Below are 18,018 nucleotides of genomic sequence, written 5' to 3' on the forward strand. Positions count from 1 at the left end.
GGAGTGATCCCAGGGCCTAACATAAATATATGTACTCTAGTACTGAATCGTCTCTGGGTTCTCTGGTTTTTAAGTCCAATGTACAGATTTAATTTTAGATAAAAGTCAGGCAGAGAGAGTGAAAGAAGTCACAGCACCAAATCTTCCTTCCAAACCTGGGTCTTGCACTTTGCTGGTCCTCCGGCAATTTTTTAAATTTGTCTTCTAAGATATATTTTATTATATGTGAGAGAGGGAGTTTCACATGAGGCAGAGGAGAGAGAAAGAAAAGCCACCATAACACTCCAATATATACAGTGCCAGGAATCAAACTGGCATCCTCAGACATAAAAATCTGCTATCCTAGTTGAAAATCTGATGCTGTTCTGGCTGAGCATCTCTCTTCCCAGTAGCTCCAGCAATTTAAAAAAAGTGTTAATTTAGTTCATAAGTAGTAGCTCACCTGGTAGAACATATGTTGTCATGTTCAAAGACCCAAATTTAAGCCCACATAGAGGACCACATAGAGACTGGACATCTCTGGAACACAGGATCTATAAGCAGGCTCTGGAGAGTTAAACCTGGAAGGCCATTAGAATGCTTAAATATGAAATCAAGTGGCTAAATTGAGCTGTCCTTGGGCAATCCTTCACCAGCATATTACTAAGTAGAGCAGTTTTTTTTTTAATTATTAATGGAATTTTTTTTTCTCTTATACCTTGGAACCTCTTGAGATTATTACAGCAGCAAGAACAAAACCATTGATCAAAACTTGAATTCGAATGAGAGACATGAAAATTAAATACAAAACTTTTATTTGCACAGCTGGACCACTGTTTGCTGGGGAGAGCGATACAGAGGAGACACCTATAACCACTATCCCACTGCTCATGAAATTTCCCCCCTTGCAGATGGGGATGAGAGCCTTAACTCAAGTTCTTACGCATGGTAATGTGTGCTCTGTTGAATGAGCCACCACAAGAACCACAATACTCAATTCTCAGAATCCAGAAGGAAGCCAGCTTCACTCTACCTTATCCAGAGCAAAAAAGCTTTCATCAGGGAAAGGGCTGTAGAAACACTGCTAGTTTTCAGGGCTTGGTACCAGGATGGACTAGTCCTGTGCCAGGACTGGTACACCTGACTTAAACCAAGTTATCACCATAGAAACTTGTGCACTCTACTGTGTGTCACCATCCAGCATTCAAACAGTATTATTGTGGACTAAAGTCAATCCTTCTGGTAATAGAACCACCCATCTCATCCCCCCCCCCCCCAGTTTATCTCTGGGGCTTGGTGCCTGGTGGCCATATTTTCTTTTTTATTGGATAGGACAGAGAGAAAATGAAAGGGGGAGGGGGAGATAGAGAGGGATAAGACAGACACAACTGGAGACCTGCTTCACCGCTTGTGAATTGTCCCTCTTGCAGGTGGGAAGTGTGGGCTCGAACCCGGATCATTGAGTCCTTGCGCTTAGTACTATGTGTGTTCTTAACTGGGTGCACCACTGCCTGGTGCCCAGACCACTGTTTCTAAAGGAAAACTCTGGAATATGGTGGGGCTAACCTTGGACCTCTTGGCCTGCAAATTCTGTGTGCTACTATTATATTGCCATCGCCTCAGGATTATATCTAAATTTAACTTATTTCAACTCATCAGATTGGTCTGATTTTTCTATTCCCATCAGTTATTAGTGTTTTTTCCCCCGTCTCCAGGAATTTACTAGGGTGGACTTTTTTTTTTAAAAAAAAAAGATGGAACGACAACTTGGTTTGTTGTAAAGCTTCCCCTTTCTGTGGGGCTCACATGTGATGACTAGATGCTCACCTGTGATGACTAGATGCTCAGACCTGTGTCCTCACACATGGCAAAGTTTGGACCCTTATCAAGTGAGCCATCTGTTGGCCCCCAGGTAGTTTTCTTAAGAGAAGTTCATGAATATTCCTTTATGATGTCTGCTTTTTTGTTTGTTTTGTTTTCTGCTGGTTTACACTGCTCTACACCAACTTTTTTAGTTAGAGGGAGAGACTGAAAGACACCACAGCACTGAAGTTTACTCCAGTGAGGTGGGGGTTGGTTGTATTTGAACATGGGTAGAGTGAATGGCAAAACAGGTACCCTTCTGGGGGAGCTGTCTTGCTGACCCTTTCTTTTTTTAGCCCCACCCCCACCCCCATTACAAACATATTAGAAACACTTTACTGTTGTTCAATGTGCAGGGATCCAGGATCAAGCCCCCAGCTCCCACCGGCAAGGGGAAAGCCCCACAAGTAGTGAAGTAGTATTGCAAGTGTGTCTCTGACTCTCTCCCTATCTAACCCTATCATTTTGATTTCTGGCTGTGTCTATCCAATAAATAAAAGTGATTAGATGTCCACAGGTGTGGGGGCTTACTTCTGGGCTCTCAATTCTATTCCACTGGTAAGTGTGTCTATTCATGTTCCAATCAGTTTTGATGACAATGGCCCTATAATACAATTTGAGATCTGGGAGTGTGATGCCTCCAGTTCTGTTCTTTCTTCTCCAAATTGTTTTGGCAATTCTAGGTCTTTTCTGGTTCCAGATAAACATTTGTAGCATTTGTTCTATTCTCCTAAAAAATGTGCTTGGGATCTTGATGGGGATAGCATTAAATTTGTAGATGGCTCTGGGTAGTATATTCATTTTGATGATGTTAATTCTTCCAACCCATGAACATGGAATATCTTTCCACTTCTTAGTGTCTTTTTCTATGTCCTTGAGTAGTGACTCATAATTTTCAGTATACAAGTCGTTCACTCCTTTGGTTAGGTTTATTCCGAGATGTTTTGTTGTTATAAGTAAAAGGAATTGGTTTCTGGATTTTAACTTCTTCTAATTTAGTGTTTGCATTAGAGGAATGCCACTGACTTTTGAATGTTAATTTTGTAGCCTGACACCTTACTGTATTGCCTGATGATTTCCAAAAGCTTCTTGCTGGAGTTCTTAGGTTTCTCTTTCTTTTTTTAAATTTTTTTATTTATAAAAAGGAAATATTGACAAAACCATAGTATAAGAGGGGTACAGCTTCGCACAATTCCCACCACCAGACCTCCGTATAACATCCCTTCCACTTATAGCTTTCTTATTCTTTAACATTCTGGGAGTATGGACCCAAGATCATTTTGTGATGTAGAAGGTTGAAGGTCTGACTTCTGTAATTGCTTCCCCGCTGAACATGGGTGTTGATGGGTCGATCCATACTCCCAGCCTGTCTCTCTCTTTCCTCCGTATACCATCCTCTCCAATGTTAGCTTTCCTATTTAACCCTCTGGGAGTACGGACCCAAGATCGTTGTGGGATGCAGAAGGTTGAATGTCTGGCTTCTGTAATTGCTTCCCCACTGAACATGGGCATTGACATGTCAATCCATACTCTCAGCCTGTCTCTCTCTTTCCCTATAAGGGAAGGGCTCTGGGGAATCAGAGCTCCAAGGCACATTGGTGGCGTTGTCTTCCTTAGGTTTTTCTATGTATACTATCATGTCATCTGCAAATAGGGGGAGTTTAACTTCTTCTCTTCCAATCTGTATCTCTTTAATTCCTTGCTCCTGCCTGATTGCTATGGCAAGAACTTCCAACACTATGTTAAATAGTAATGGTGATAGTGGGCAGCCCTGTCTAGTACCTGATCTGAGAGGAAATGCTGACAGTTTTTCACCATTGAGTATGATGTTGGCTGTAGGTTTGCTATATAAAGACTCCACTATCTTCAGGAATTTGCCATGTATTCGCATTTTTTGTAGTGTTTTGATCATAAAGGGATGTTGTATTTTGTCAAAGGCTTTCTCTGCATCTATTGATATGACCATATGGTTTTTGGTCTTGCTTTTATTAATGTAGTGGATCACATTGGTTGATTTATGTATATTAAACCAACCTTGCATCCCTGGGATAAAGCCTACTTGGTCTTTTTAATATACTACTGTATCCAGTTGGCTTGAATTGTGTTCAGTATTTTCACATCTATGTTCATCAAAGATTGGTCTGTAGTTTTCTTTTTTGGTTGTGTCCCTGTCTGCTTTTGGTATCAGAGTGATGTTGGCTTCATAGAAGCTAGAAGGGAGTATTCCAGTGTCTTCAATCTTCTGGAAGACTTTAAAAAGTAGAGGTATTAGTTCTTCTTTGAAGGTTTTGTAGAATTCATTTGTAAAACCATCTGGTCCAGGACTTATATTCTTGGGAAGGTTTTTGATAACTGTTTCAATTTCATTAGCTGTGATGGACCTGTTCATATTATCTAGTTCCTCTTTATTTAATTTTGGAAGTTCAAAAGTATCTAGGAAATTGTCTATTTCTTCCAGGTTTTCTACCTTGGTGGCATATAGTTGCCTCACATTACACTGAATTTCTGCGTTGTCTGTTGTGATATCTCCTCTTTTATGATCCAATTTATTTGGGACTTCTCCCTTTTTTGTTTTGTGCATCTGGCTAAAAGTTTGTCTATTTTGCTCACTCTTTCGAGGAAGCAACATTTACTTTCGTTGATCTTTTGTATGGTTTTCTTATTTTCAGTGCTATTGACTTCTGCCCTGACTTTAGTTATTTTTGTCCTTCTGGTTGCTTTAGAATTCCTTTGTTGTTCTTCTAGGTCTTTAAGATGTGCAATTAGGTTGTTTATTTGTGCTTTTTCTTGTTTCCTAATGTGTGCTTGTATGGCTATGAGCTTCCCTCGCAGTACTTGCCTTAGCTGTATCTCAAATATTTTGATAGCTTGTGTCTTCATTTTCATTGAACTCTCAAATCATTTTGATTTCTTCCTTTATTTCCTCTTTGACCCAGTAGTTGTTAAGTAGTGTACTGTTGAGCTTACACATTTTGGGACTATTACTAATCTTTTGTTGATTGTGTTAGTTTAATTCCACTGTGGTCTGAGAAGATGCTTGGGATGATTTGAATGCTCTTGAATTTGCTGATGCTGTCTTTGTGGCCTAACATATGGTCTGTCCTTGAGAATGACCCATGTGGAGTTGAGTAGAATGTGTATTCCAGTTTCTTGGGGAGAATGACTCTGAAAATGTCCAATATTTCTAGTTTATCTCTTCATTTGACTCCCTAATTTTTTAATGATTTTCTGCCTGGATGATCTGTCAAGAGAGTGGGGTGTTGAAGTCCCCTACTATGACTGTGTTGCTGTTAATATATTGTTGTAGCTCTTTCAGTAGATGTTTGACATATTCAGATGGCTTCTCATTGGGTGCACAGATGTTAATAATTGTTAAGTCCTCTTGATTAACTGATCCTCTGAGCATTAAGTAGTGTCCATCCATGTCTTTTAAAATTTTATTTATTTTAAAGTCTATCATGTCAGATAGGAGAATAGCTGTTCCTGACCTTTTTTGTGGGCCATTGGCCTGTATGATAGTTTTCCATCCTTTCATTTTGACTCTGTGTGTCTCTTGTTGAGTTAGGTGGGTTTCCTGTAGACAGCATATTGTTGCGTTCTGTTTTCTGATCCATCTTCCTACTTAGTGCCTTTTAATAGTTGAATTCAGGCCAGCCATTGCCATTTATTGATATCAAAGATTGAAGATATTTTAATGCCATTTTTGTAGACTTTTAGAGTGTTCTGATATATTGCCTATTTATGGTGGTCTGACTGTTTATAGGAAACCTTTCAGAACCTCTCTCAGGGCAGGCTTGGTGATAGTTGATTCTTTCAACTGTTGCTTGTCTGAGGTTTTTATGCCTCCATATGGTCTGAATGACAGTCTAGCAGGATATAGTATTCTTGGTTGAAAGCCTTTCTCATTGAGCACTTGATAGATATCTTGCCATTTTCTTCTGGCCTGTAGTGTTTGTGTGGAGAAGTCTGCTGCTAATCTTATGAGTTTTCCTCTGTAGGTGACTCTTTGCTTTTCTCTTGCAGCCTTCAGGATCCTTTCTTTGTCCTTATTCTTTTCCATTCTAAATATGATGTATCTTGTTATCTTTAAATCTGGGTTGATTCTGTTTGGGACCCTCTGGGCTTCTTGGACCTGTATGTCTTTTATGTTATCTAGGCTAGAGAAGTCCTCAGCTATTATGTTTTGAAGAATTCTTTCTTTCCCTCCCTGTCTTTCTTCCTCTGCTTCTCCTTCCTCTCTTTCTTTCTCTGGTAAGCCAATAATGTGTATATTATTTCTTTTGAAGTCATTCCATAGGTCTCTCTTGTTGTTTTCAGTATATCTTAATCTCTTTTTGAGTTGTCTCTAATTCAACCTCAACCTTGCTAATTCTGTCTTCAGCCTCATTTATTCTATTCTCTCTCCCCTCTACTGTTTTCTGGAGTTCATCTATTTTGTTTCCCTGTTCTGATACTGTTTTAACTTGTTCAGCTAGTTGTGTTCTCTAATAACCTTGAGATAGTGTTTTCTTCCAGGGTCTCATTTGTTGTTTCTGCATTTCTGATGACAATTCTTTCAAACTCTTTACTCACTTCTGTAATTCTTTCCTTAACTAGTGTTTGGATGGTGGCATCATTATTCTGTGCTTCACCCTTTGGGGGGATTTTAACTGGACTCTTCTTCTCCTGGTTCATTTCTCCAATATTTCTTCTTGTTGGTTTAACCATTTTTTTTTTTTTTTTTTTTTTACCAGAGCACTGCTCAGATCTGGCTTATGCTGTTGCAGGGGATTGATCCTTGGACTTTGGAGCTTCAGGCATGAGAGTCTGTTTGCATAACCATTATGCTATCTACGCCTGCCCTTAACCATTCTATATAGTATGTTATGAGGTCCCTCTCTCAGTACTTTTCAAATTATTGACCACTTTTGCCTGGATTGAGTTGTGTCTAAGTAAGGTACTTATAGGGTTCATAGTTGTGGAAATTGCCAGTTGTTTGAATATTATTTTAATGCCTGAGTTGGAGCACAGTGGCTTTGGAAACCTCTTTTGTCATTTTTCTTCCCTGCAGGCTATGGTAGCCTGAGGGCTTTTAAACTCTAAGTAGGCTTCTTAGCTTAATCCCTCACTCCTGACCAAGAGATAAAGCAGGGTTGGGGAGAGATAATACAGTGGTTATGTAAAGAGACTCAGATCTCAAGGATCCAAAGCTCCAGGCTCATTCAGCTTCTCTGCCAAGCTGGGCAGCACTGTTGGTCCCCGTGAGTTTCTAAACAAGTCCCGTTTATAGCCTATAGTTTCTGAGGCAATTATTCACTATGTTCTTGTCAGGAGAACAACATGGAAGGGCTCCCACCACACCCCCCCTACCTCTAGGCCACCAAGGTCTTCTGAGTTTCCTGGTTCTCTGTCCCCCAGTATCAGCATAGGACCTCTCCCCTGCTGCTTTAGCTTCTGAGGGCAGTAGCAGTGGGGACTCACAGTTGCATTTGGTGAGTCTTAGGGGAATCCTCTCCTCTCTTCAGCCTTGTTTTTGTTAGTAACTGGTAAACTGCTGGACAGTTAATCTCTCCCTAGGCTCCTCTCTGTCCACGAGCTACATGTATTTGCACTCACCGGTGATTTGGTGGGTTCCTAAAGTCATTCTAGCCCTGCCTTGTTGTGGTCCCAGATGATCTCAAAATATAAGTAGTTTTTAACAATATACTTGAATAACCAGTTTTTCCATATTCCTGTCATAATGTAAAATGTAGAAAGTACCTTTCAAAAGAGGAGGAAAGCTTAAATGTTTTGAGTGGCAGAGAGATGTTTTTATTTCCCCAGAGAAAAAAAGTGGTGGAACCAGACCATCACTCTATCATATGTGATGCTGGGGATTTAACTCAGAACCTCACACTTTATTCACTGTGCCACCTTCTGGGCCACTTATTTTTAACTTTTTAGTAGTTTATTTACTGGTGATGGCAGGGTGGGGACCAGAGTGCCACTCTGGCAAGGTAAAATAAAAGTCAGTGGGTAACATTGATTCCTGATACAGGCAGCAAATTCATGAACTACTTTATGACAAATAGCCTTGGTTTTTAATTAAGTAGTTAATCAATTAAGCAAGATAATCATTGAGACTCCATGCCTGCACAGCAACTCCTAGTGGCCACTTAGTTCCCCATATTTCTTTTGATTAGAGGGTAGGGGGAGGGAGTAAAGAAGGGAGGGGGAGAGGAGAGAGAGACAGAGAGAGAGAGAAAGAGAGAGAAGGGAAGGGAAGGGAAGAGAGGAGAGACACTTTCAGCACTGCTTCACCGTTAGTGAAGCTTCCTTCTTGCAAGTGGGACGGGGGGGGGGGCTTGAAACTGGGTCCTAGTACATGGTCATGTTCTACTGGGTACACCATCATCTAGGCTCAAAAAAATAGTTCATTTTGTGTGAGAACTGGAGAGATAGAGAACAGGACTCATCTCTGGCACATCGTGACACCAGGCATTGAATTTGGGTCCTTTGGGGCCTCAGACATGCAAGTCCCGAGCTCTAATGTGCTGCTTCCCTCTCTCTTCAGGAATAATTTTGGAGAAATAATAGAGGAGTAGTAAAATTTTATTCTGTCTTTATACTTATTAACTTTTTTAATGTGATAGAACTAGAGAAATTAAGAGGGGAGGAGTGAGATATAGACACCCCTAGCACTGCTTCACTGTTTGTACAAGTTTTATTTACTTTGACTCCTTGTTACCAAAGTTCCCTCTCAGACTAATTTTTATAAAGTAGTTTTTTTTTCTTTTTCCCTCCAGGGTTATTGCTAGGGCTCAGTGACCACCACGAATCCACTGCTCCTGGAGGCCATTTTCCCCATTTTTTTTGTTGTTGTTGTTGGGTAGGATAGAGAGAAATCAAGAGAGGAGGGGAAGACAGGGAGAGAGAAAGACACCTACAGATCTGCCTCACTGCCTGCAAAGCGATGTGGGGAGCTGAGGGGCTGGAACCAGCATCCTTGCGCCAGTCCTTGCATTCTATGCCATGTGCGCTTAACCCCCTGCGCCACCACTTGGCCCCCATAAAGTAGTCTCTTTTTTAATTTTTAATTTTTTTAAAGGGACATTAACAGCACAGGGACTATTCAGAAGCCAGATACTTACAGAACACCTCCAGCTTGGATTACTTTGGAATCCAGGTAAAGTAAACTTAACTTTTGCCCTTAGTGCAATGGTTATTTTATTATTTTGTTTACAGTATGTGAAATGGCCCCTTTATTTTTTATTTTTTCCCCTTTTGTTGCCCTTGTTATTTATCGCCCTTGTGTAGTTATTATTGTTGTTGTTATTGCTTTCGTTGTTGTTGGATAGGACAGAGAGAAATGGAGAGAGGAGGGGAAGACAGGGGGAGAGTTGGAGGCTTGAACTCGGAACTTTAGGCCCACCCTTGCGGCTGCGCCACCACCTAGCTCCCTCATTTTTAAAATTTTTTTATTGCCGCCTTTGTAGTAAAGAAAGGTAGTTAAAAGTCACCAGTCTCCTTCCATTTGTTATTTGATGTATAGTGTCCCTGATTTCTCAAGCACCTTCCTCCAACCTTTTACCTTCCATGTGTATGTGTGTGTATATTTCATGAGACAGACACTAGAGCACTGTTCAGCTCTGGCATTATGAAGTGCTTGGGATCCAAGCCCGGACATCTCTCACATGGAAATTCCCATATATGTTCTATTTGACTTTTACAGTCCATTCTGATTCCTTTTCTGTGTCAAACTACATTTCTTTATTTTAAACTTTTGTAAGTGACTATTTCCTGTTGACTGCTTTAACAGTATGTTCACAGGTTCAGCTGTAGGCATTAAGATACGGACATCTTTAAAACCTGCTCTGGTTAACAGTTGAAAATGACAGGAAAATGGTAACAACATTGCTGTGTACTACTTAAGAGTTGGCAGGCATGAGATTATGACTAATCAAAGAAATTCTTGGTCAGTCTTTCTATGAAAGGAAACAAAAGTCTACACAAAAGATTCAAAAGTTTAAGTCTGTTTCTCCTGGAAGTATATTAAGTGGTAAAGGAAAATGCTGTGAATTACCTAGACACAGTATTTAAAGGCTGTTTTTAAAAATATTTTTGTTTAATTTTATTACTGAATAGAGACAGAAATTGAGAAGGGGGAAGGGAGATAGAGAGGGAGAGAGACACTGCTTCACCACTTGTGAAGCTTCCCCCTGCAGATCGGGACCAGGGGCTTGAACCTGCATCCTTGTGCACTGTAATGTTTGTAACCAGGTGTGCCGCCACCTGGCCCTCTGGAAAGGTGATTTTTAAAATGTTTTTATTTAGATGAAAATCTATTTAAATTTTATATCAGACTGGGCTGACATCCCTTTAGAAATTATAGGTAATAGTTAACTGAGTCTTGGGGTTTCACTACTAACGTTGGATTCTATGGATTTGTTTGACTTGATATACACTCTGTTAAAACCTTGTATTTTACAAGGCTTAGGGATATTAAGATTTATGTGCTAACATTAGTTAAATGGCAGCTTGATACATATTCTAAGAGTGTATTGGGAATCCATCTATATAGTTATCTCCTACTAGTTGACTTTGGGCAATTAACTGTGGAGGTCTCCAGTGAATTTTATAATATGTACCATCTTTGATACACAGTTATACACATCTCCATTCAAAAAGCTAGAAATACCCCAGTTTTAAAGATGATCAAACAGTGAAGAATAGATATGAATAAAAGTGTAGATGACTATAATGCTTCTATTGTTCTTGTCACTAGGGCTTCACTGCCCCAGGCCTACTTTCTCAGATAAAGACAAACACTGAAAATGGGGAAGTAAGTGCATCTGGTAGAGCACAGGATTAACCTGTCTGAGGCTCCTAGTGCTGCGTGTGCTGCTCTAGCTTCTTTCTTCCTCTCAGGTGGTATTAATAGTAGTAATATTTCTCATATGAAATCTTCAAAAATCAAACCCAATACAACAATAGACAGTGATTACAGCAAGGGCTCCAGAGTTTGTTCCCAGGCATCACATGTGCCAATGTGATGTTCTGGGTCTTTATTATTAACAAATAAATCTTTTTTTTTTTTTTTTAACATTTTGCAGCATTTTATTTCTAAAACATTTTTTAGAATTCAAAATATTTGCAAAGAAATTAGTTTTTTTTTTCTTTTTTCATTTCTTTATTGGGGAATTGATGTTTTTACATTCGATGGTAAATACAATCAATAGTTTGTACATGCATAACATTTCCCAGTTTTCCAAATAACAATACAACCCCCACTAGGTAACAAATCTTTAAATATGTATTAAAAAGAAAAGAAATACTAAAGCTTCCAACATTCAGTAAGGTGGGGGCCAGGCTTGAATTTGAGACTTGTGTCAGATAAAGCAAGTACAGTATCCAAGTAAACCATCTCACACACCCCAGTGCTACTTTTTCCTCTCCTGCCTTTCAGATTGTGCTGTAAGGCTCTGTACAGTTTGTTAGTTTGCAACCCCCTACAACCCCCTAGTTTATTTCATTTGAGGAATCAGTCATTCTCTTGTTTTCATACATCTGGGTTCTGTCTTGTTTCTGTTTGGAGAATTTACCTGCTTAGGATATTTGCATTTTCCTGACCTAGAAACTTGGGACCTGTCCAGAATGGATATGTGTTGAAAAGTAGAAATGTAGGTAACACTGACTACAGTGTTGAAGTCCTCTCAGTGGGAAAGATTTGTCTATGGGAGAGACTATATCATTTAATTTTTATTTCTTGAATAGGTTAGTATTAAAATAAGTTTGAGGTGATTGAGCATACTATATAATAAAGTGGATAAATAGCTAGAGTTAAAATTTGTCACTGAAAAGTGGGTAACCTGCAAGGCTTCACATCTCAGTTCTTGCATTTATAGTCTGCCCTGTAATGACAGGCTAAACTTCTGAATTCACTAGCTGATGCAATACGAATCTTGGGCCCTGAACTTTATGGGGCAAGGGTAATGCTTGTTTTAAAAACAAAACACGCTACTCTGTTTAATAAGGCTGTTTAAAATGGCTTTCCCAGAGTTAGAAGAGAATGCAATCTCAATTTGGAGGTTGAAGTAGGAGTTTAATACTATGTGTTTACTACTCTCACTGCAGACAGAATGTTTTCAAAGGAAAAGGAGGGGGGGGTTTTAAAATATGATGCCCACAGGGATAGATATGGAGGAGTGGGTTAGAATTAAATAGTTGAGCTCGACAAAAAAAAAATGAATTGGGCAAATGATTACATCCTATTACAAACTTGTTTACAAGGTAAATAGGTTGTGTGCAGCAGTGCCTGGCTCGCCCGCCATATTTCTTGCAACAGTACTGTGTAGTGTTTAGATTGAAATCATAGCAAGTTGCAGATATTTGACTATTTTGGCCTTCAAAACTGGCATGTTCAACCAAAAGTAAGCTGGTGGAAATGCTGCAGAGTCGGACCAAAGGTTTCGGGCTTTTGCTGAGAGTTCCGGACGAAAGTGTCGGGAGTTGTGTTGCCTCAGAGCCTCACCCAGCTTGTTGGGGCGGGTTGGCAGCATGTCAGCCCTGCCCCTGCATCACCAGCAGCTCCGCCCCGCAATGTAGTCTCCGCTCTGGGTGCTGGGTGTGGCCAGCCTAGGGCAGGCGGGCCTGCTGCTGGGAGTTTTCCCAGCTTCGCTGCAGCAGCAGCTCCTGGTAGCTTCTCCAACTGACTCTGAGAGTGCATCTTCTCCAGCCCCTGCTGCCGAGCCTATAGCCCCGACCTTTCCCGGAGCTGGTCTGCGCCTCGTGTCTCTAGGGAAGACACACGTCAGACAGAAGAAGCTTTAGGCCTCATACAGGACACCTCCGCCATGGCTACCATTTTTGGAGATGCTCCCTGGGAAGTGTAGACCGACTCCTTCGAACACATTTTCCTTTCTCTGTCTTGGTAAACAGGACTTCTGAGGAGTGAATGGAGGGCCCTTTGATTTAAAAAAAAAACTTTATTTTGGAAATGCTTAGGAACAGAAGGTGGCCAGGAGCAGCTTCAGTTACAAGATTGTCTGCTTGAGGAAAGGCTATGAGCACTTTTACTTCTCATGACTGGGAAGTCGGCCTTGCCTTTTCTGTACTCCTGGAGGGACATCTTACACACATGTTTACCAGCATCCGGGACAAGGAAAAGAAAAGGTATTATAAACTGGGTTGCTTAAACTGTGAAAACGGAGTAAGTTGGTTAAACCAGTGGACTCTTACACGATCAGGCTGCAGCATAATTGAAGTCTTTGTGGTTTCTTTTGATCTGTTGCTCTGTTTTTCTTAGTTTCAACAAAACTTCAGTTTACATCATGATTCCTGCAGGGCTGTCCAGGAATATTGAGTCCCTGGTACTTTCTAGCTGCAGGACTCTTTATGGTGAGGTGATTCTTTGATTTGAAGATAAGAGCTGGATTCCATCTTCGGAATTTTAGGGGGCTGTATAGCAGTTGCTGTTCTGTAAAACCTCCATTCACAAGAAATACTTGTTTACTACACTTCGAATAGGAATCTTAATTATTTTCTACAGTGTTTGGACAAATATTAAAGATAACATTATAACATGAGCTTGAGCTTACTGATGATAATAAATATGCAACTACCTTGCTAGGTCATGAAATTAAAATACATTTTTTTGCTTAATAAGTTACGTTATTTGCAGTAAAAATTTAGGTTGCCCTTTAGTGTGATTAACTTTTGGGGTTTAGTGATCTGAATGGCACTGGTGACTTAAGACTGTGCCCAAAGAAATGCTTTGCAATGATTGTGTTGCTCATTTAAGTGAACAGCAAAATGAACCATAGAATAGGCATACAACATACAGATTGGTGTTTTTGGAAATGCTGCCTTTATAAGAATATCCAGTGCCAGGATCATCATCTTTAAAGTTCTTGGGGGGAAACGACAATTTTTTAATAGTTCTTTTGTTGGGATAGATCTGGTTTGATATGGGGACATCAAAAGATCTAAATCAATGTTAAGTTTTTGTGATGAGCTATATTATAGTAGAATTCTGCTATACTTGTCTTCTTTTAACTTTATAGTAGTCTTTCAGTGACAATATAACTCCATAACTCCCCCCCTTTTCCACCAGTGATTCCTATTTAACATGTCTGTCTAGATACACATTGATCATGTTAGTAACCATTGTTGTTTTCAAAGCTAAACTTTGTGCAACAAAATTATAATTGAGAATGCATTACAATCTTAATTTTATACATACACAGGTTTGTATAGTTCTTTAGGGGTACATTCTTTACAGCATCAACAGATTGCCATCCCAACTAGTGGCAAAAGCTCCCTTACTATATTTGATACAGCTTAAATACATTCACCCCCAAAGTTATGATATATCACGTTTGTTCTTTTCTGATTTCTTCCAACTTTGCATATTATATCTGATTTATTGTAGAATGAAGTGGAAAATTATTTTTTAAATTTTTTATTTAATTTTATTATTGGATAGAAAGAGAAATTGATGGGGAGGGGGAGATAGAGAGGGAAAGAGACAGAGAGACACCTACAGCCCTCCTTTACCTCTCATTAAGCTTTCCCCCTGCAGGTAGGGACCAGGGGCTTATTAAACCCTGGTCCTTGAGCACTGTAATGTGTGCGCCCAGGTGCGCCACCACCTGGCCGCATAATTTACTTAATATATGCTGGTTCTTGCATAAAATTAAATGCAGAACTGAAAATGTTTGAGGATGGTTCATTATCCTCCTTTCAGGGAATACTGTAAAGTAGGAAACAAGATTGTAACTATTTGTAACTATAAAGATTTTGATGTTCAAGTCTTAGGAGGGGACTTACTCGATGATAGAGTGGCAGTATAGAGTGGCAGTAAAGCCTCCCATTGCAACCCTCCTCCATTCCCACTAGAACAGATAACTGCTCACCATTTGGAGGAATTAAAGTTCATATATAGTTGAGTAGCTGTAACTGGATATGAAGAACTGACTCAGAAAAGAAGTAGATCAAGTAGAGGAATTGAACACTTGGAAGGAGGAGAAATCCAAAACAAATTTGATGAATTTAATTTATGTATACAACTTTTCTTAGGTTGTTCAGTTTCTATTTCAGCATTTATTTCCTTTTTCTTAAAAAAAAACTGTTGGGGGTGTTAATAGTTCACAGTATGATCTTTAACACATAGACATAATCTCATCCCTCTATGATTGGTGTGTAGGACACACACAGGATCCTAACAACCCTTACCCACTTTGCTAAGAGTCCTTTGCTTTGGTGTAATATGCTACACCCAGTCCAAGTTTCCCCTTACTGTTCTTTGTTCTTAACTTCCACTTATAAGTGAGATCACTTGGTATTGGTCTTTCTCTTTCTGGCTTGTCTCACTCAACATGATGCCTTCAAGTTCTGACCACGCTATTGAAAAGGAGATGACCTCATTATTTCTAACAGCTACATAGTACTCTATTGTGTATATGTGCTGTACTATAACTTCCTTAGCCATTCATTCATTGTTGGGCATCTGGGCTGCTTTCAAGTTTGGGCTATTAAAAACTGTTGCTATGGACATTGGTGTGTATAGATTTTATAACACATCCATACAGTTAACTTTTTTTTTTAAAGAAAGAATTCTAAATGTATTCTGTAATACTGAAGAGATTTCCATTATACAACCCGTAATAATCAGAGCCCATGTAATTTTATGTTTTCTTATTTCCCCTTGTACTTTCTTAATAGCAATTTTGCATGGTACCTTAAGTATTACTGGCATGGAAACATTATAATAAAACAAGTATATATGTAATTTATTTACTTTGTCATCCCCCCCCCCTTTTTTTTTTACAGAAATGAGCCGGCAAACTGCAACAGCACTACCTACTGGAACTTCCAAGTGTACACCATCCCAGAGGGTGCCTGCTCTGACTGGCACAACTGCATCCAACAATGACTTGGCGAGTCTTTTTGAGTGTCCAGTCTGCTTTGACTATGTGTTACCACCAATTCTTCAGTGTCAGAGTGGCCATCTTGTTTGTAGCAACTGTCGCCCAAAGCTCACATGTTGTCCAACTTGCCGGGGCCCATTGGGATCCATTCGCAACTTGGCTATGGAGAAAGTGGCCAATTCAGTACTTTTCCCTTGTAAATATGCCTCTTCTGGATGTGAAATAACTTTGCCGCACACAGAAAAAGCAGACCATGAAGAGCTCTGTGAGTTTAGGCCTTATTCCTGCCCGTGCCCTGGTGCTTCCTGTAAATGGCAAGGCTCTTTGGATGCTGTAATGCCCCATCTGATGCATCAGCATAAGTCCATTACAACCCTACAGGGAGAGGATATCGTTTTCCTTGCTACAGACATTAATCTTCCTGGTGCTGTTGACTGGGTGATGATGCAGTCCTGTTTTGGTTTTCACTTTATGTTAGTTTTAGAGAAACAGGAAAAATATGATGGTCATCAGCAGTTCTTTGCAATTGTACAGCTGATAGGAACACGCAAGCAAGCTGAAAATTTTGCTTATCGACTTGAGTTAAATGGTCATAGGCGGCGATTGACTTGGGAAGCGACTCCTCGATCTATTCATGAGGGAATTGCAACAGCCATTATGAATAGTGACTGCCTAGTCTTTGACACCAGCATTGCACAGCTTTTTGCAGAAAATGGCAACTTAGGCATCAATGTAACTATTTCCATGTGTTGAAATGGCAATCAAACATTTTCTGGCCAGTGTTTAAAACCTTTGCATTCAGTTTCACAGAGAATAAGGCACTCATCTGCCTGCCAGCCTGAAACTTTTGGTAGGAAGAAGCTAGACAGATGAAGGTAAATAAAAGGAAAGGCTGTTAAATACAGGAAACAGTTGCATGTAGTAACACTAATATATTTAAGAAGTAAGTCAACAGTAAACCACTGAAATATAAATAAATAAATATGTGTGTGTGTGTGTGTGTGTGTATATATATATACACACACACACACATACATATACACACCCAAGATACGGGCATCTTTTGTATTAAGAAAGGAAGCATTGTAAAATAATTCTGAATTTGTGTTTGTTGTAGATTGAGTGTACTGTTGAAAATATTGGGGTATTGCGTGTGTGTGTGTGTGTGTGTGTGTGAGAGAGAGAGAGAGAGAGAGAGAGAGCATGTGTGAGTGTGGATGTTTGATTCCCTCTTCCCCCCTTAACTTACAAGCCATGTTGAGTGGTCTTGGACCATTGCTTTCTCATCCCTTTGTGAGTCAATACATAGTGCTGCTGTGTGTGTATATATATATATATATTTTTGTGTGTATTTGCTAATTTTTATTCTAGTTTTTCATTAAATAAATTTGACTTTTCTTTTCTCTTAATTTCAGGTTTTTCCTCACTTTTTTTTGTACCTTTTTAAAGTTAGTGTCTTTTTGATATGCATAATTGTTTGTGGTAAAGTTTATACATGTGTTCAGTACATTACACCCCCCCCCCCATTTAATCAGCTCATTAGAAATATTTTAAATTCAGCTATTTTGTGACTATAGGAGTTCCAGAAAGGAAAGGGAAGAATTTACAGATGCTATTTGAAGCAGGTATGGGATAGTCTTTCTTCTCCAGTTGAGTTTTTCAGACTTATTATTTTAAAGGCTAAGGGGGATACTGATTTTTTTTTAAAAAACACTGAAAGAAAAAAATCAAGTTTCCCTCACCCCAAACATATTGGACAAATCAACATTTGAAATTTGTTCTTGTATTAGTTTTGCAAAAGAAGGCATCATCTTACACAGTATTTGTAATTAAAAGCAAATCATTTGTTTATAAAAAGGGCAGTTTGCAAAAAAAATGTTTTTGGTCTTTTATAATTCTCATTAAAAGATTATCTGGCAAGTTAAAAAATTCTCATGTGTCTGCTTTAGTTTTAAGTTTGATAAAATCCAAAATTATTTTCCATTTTAGTTTTGTACTTTATAGCAGAAAGCAAGCTACGGTATTTTGAAGTTTTAAATAGACATAGTCTTGTTTATTTCCTCATTCTTGCTTATATTATGATTTTCACAGCAGTTAGGAGCCTAAATTAAATGCTGGTTATGGCTAAAACAAAACAAAGAAACTCTTACCTGTATAGTCCAGTGATTGTGTGGGCACTGCAGCTAGAATTCCAGAGCTCCACATGCCAGTCTTAGCTCTGGTAACCAACCCTCTTAGCTTGAAGCCACTTTCCTAGTGCATGAAATGGGGTTAATGATGGTAGCTACCT

General features: G+C 39.3%; 1 protein-coding gene across 4 annotated transcripts in view; it reads left to right on the forward strand.

Moving 5' to 3' along the window:
* Positions 1–18,018, forward strand: part of SIAH1 (siah E3 ubiquitin protein ligase 1) — a 63,188-nt gene that overhangs the window by 26,085 nt on the left and 19,085 nt on the right. Inside the window, exons 1-3 of one of the 4 annotated variants that reach the window (XM_060185605.1) lie at positions 12,416–12,972; positions 15,631–16,443; positions 17,306–17,353. In XM_060185605.1, the coding sequence (XP_060041588.1) occupies positions 12,882–12,972; positions 15,631–16,443; positions 17,306–17,353 (952 nt within the window). In that variant the 5' untranslated portion in view covers positions 12,416–12,881. Of the gene's footprint in view, positions 1–12,415; positions 12,973–15,630; positions 17,658–18,018 lie in introns of those variants that run through there. The other 3 variants (XM_060185606.1, XM_007533676.3, XM_060185607.1) reach the window with 3 other exon arrangements.

Source organism: Erinaceus europaeus, chromosome 2 (assembly GCF_950295315.1).
Source record: "Erinaceus europaeus chromosome 2, mEriEur2.1, whole genome shotgun sequence".
NCBI lineage: Eukaryota > Metazoa > Chordata > Mammalia > Eulipotyphla > Erinaceidae > Erinaceus > Erinaceus europaeus.